This window comes from Tupaia chinensis, unplaced genomic scaffold (genome assembly GCF_000334495.1).
Source record: "Tupaia chinensis unplaced genomic scaffold, TupChi_1.0 Scaffold140086_1, whole genome shotgun sequence".
NCBI lineage: Eukaryota > Metazoa > Chordata > Mammalia > Scandentia > Tupaiidae > Tupaia > Tupaia belangeri.
Window position 1 is genome coordinate 257,471 of NW_006199965.1, and position 947 is coordinate 258,417.

Here is a 947-nt window from a genome sequence, read left to right on the forward strand (position 1 = left end):
CGGCGGTCAGAGTCTGGATTGGTTGTTGTCACTGTTATTATTACTGTGTGTTGTTATTTCCATTTTACAGAGGGTGGGAGAGAGTGGAGCCTTTCTGGGGATGGGTACCAGCCAAGGGAGCCAGAGGGGAGGATACCTCCGGCTTTGTTCCCCACCCCTGCCCTCCTCCCGCGCCAGGGAGCACCCAGCTCGCTCACCCGGACCCTGGGCCACGGCGCGCACCAGGCGCTGCACCGAATCCAAAACCTCCCGCTGCAGGAGACTGGAGTTGCTGCTGGCGGCGCGCAGGCTGCGCTCCAGGCCCGCGAGGGCGCCGCTCTGGCGGCCCAGCAGGCGCCGCAGCCGCTCCTTCTCTCCGCGGAGGCTCTCCAGCTCCGTCTGCTGCTGCGACTCCAGTGCCTGCACCCGCGTCTCCAGCAAGCTGCGGGGCAGGGGCACACAGGGGTGAGCCTGCCACCTGCCAAGCATTCACACCCGCGCGCTTCCCCTGCGTCTCTGAGTCCCTACAGACAGGTGCAGAGGCTCAGAGAAGCGGAACGTCTTGTCCAGGGTTACACGACCCGGTCGGTCCGTGTCCGGGGTAGGCACAGACTGAGGTCGGGAGGAACAGGAGAGCTGCCCCTGGGTAATGTGGATTGGGGTCCCGCCTGCAAACACATCACCATTATCGACTCCCGGATGTGCTCGCCTTTCGGTTGGCTCTCAGGAGCTATCTCCAGGGAGCCTGGGCATGAAGGCCCTCCAGGGTTGCTGGTAATTGAGAAAAAGCAATCAGCTAGAGACCCAGCCGCCCGTACTGGCCCAGTCTGCGATTTGGGCCCCTGGAAGTATTGTGGAGCTCCCAAGGGGGAGGCAGAATGCTTTTGCATGGCACTGGGAAGATGCCCAGCCTGGGGCAGAAAGACCCTGGCACTCCAATGCCTCTAGTTTAACCCCACCCCACCCCC

The 947-nt window shown here is 63.1% G+C and overlaps 1 protein-coding gene across 1 annotated transcript in view; it reads right to left on the reverse strand.

The window, feature by feature from the left end:
• The window catches only part of ANGPT4 (angiopoietin 4), a 40,607-nt gene that overhangs the window by 17,691 nt on the left and 21,969 nt on the right, over nt 1-947 (reverse strand). The window contains exon 4 of the mRNA XM_006162484.3: nt 247-421. Within this exon, the coding sequence (XP_006162546.1) occupies nt 247-421 (175 nt within the window). The remainder of the gene's footprint in view (nt 1-246; nt 422-947) is intronic.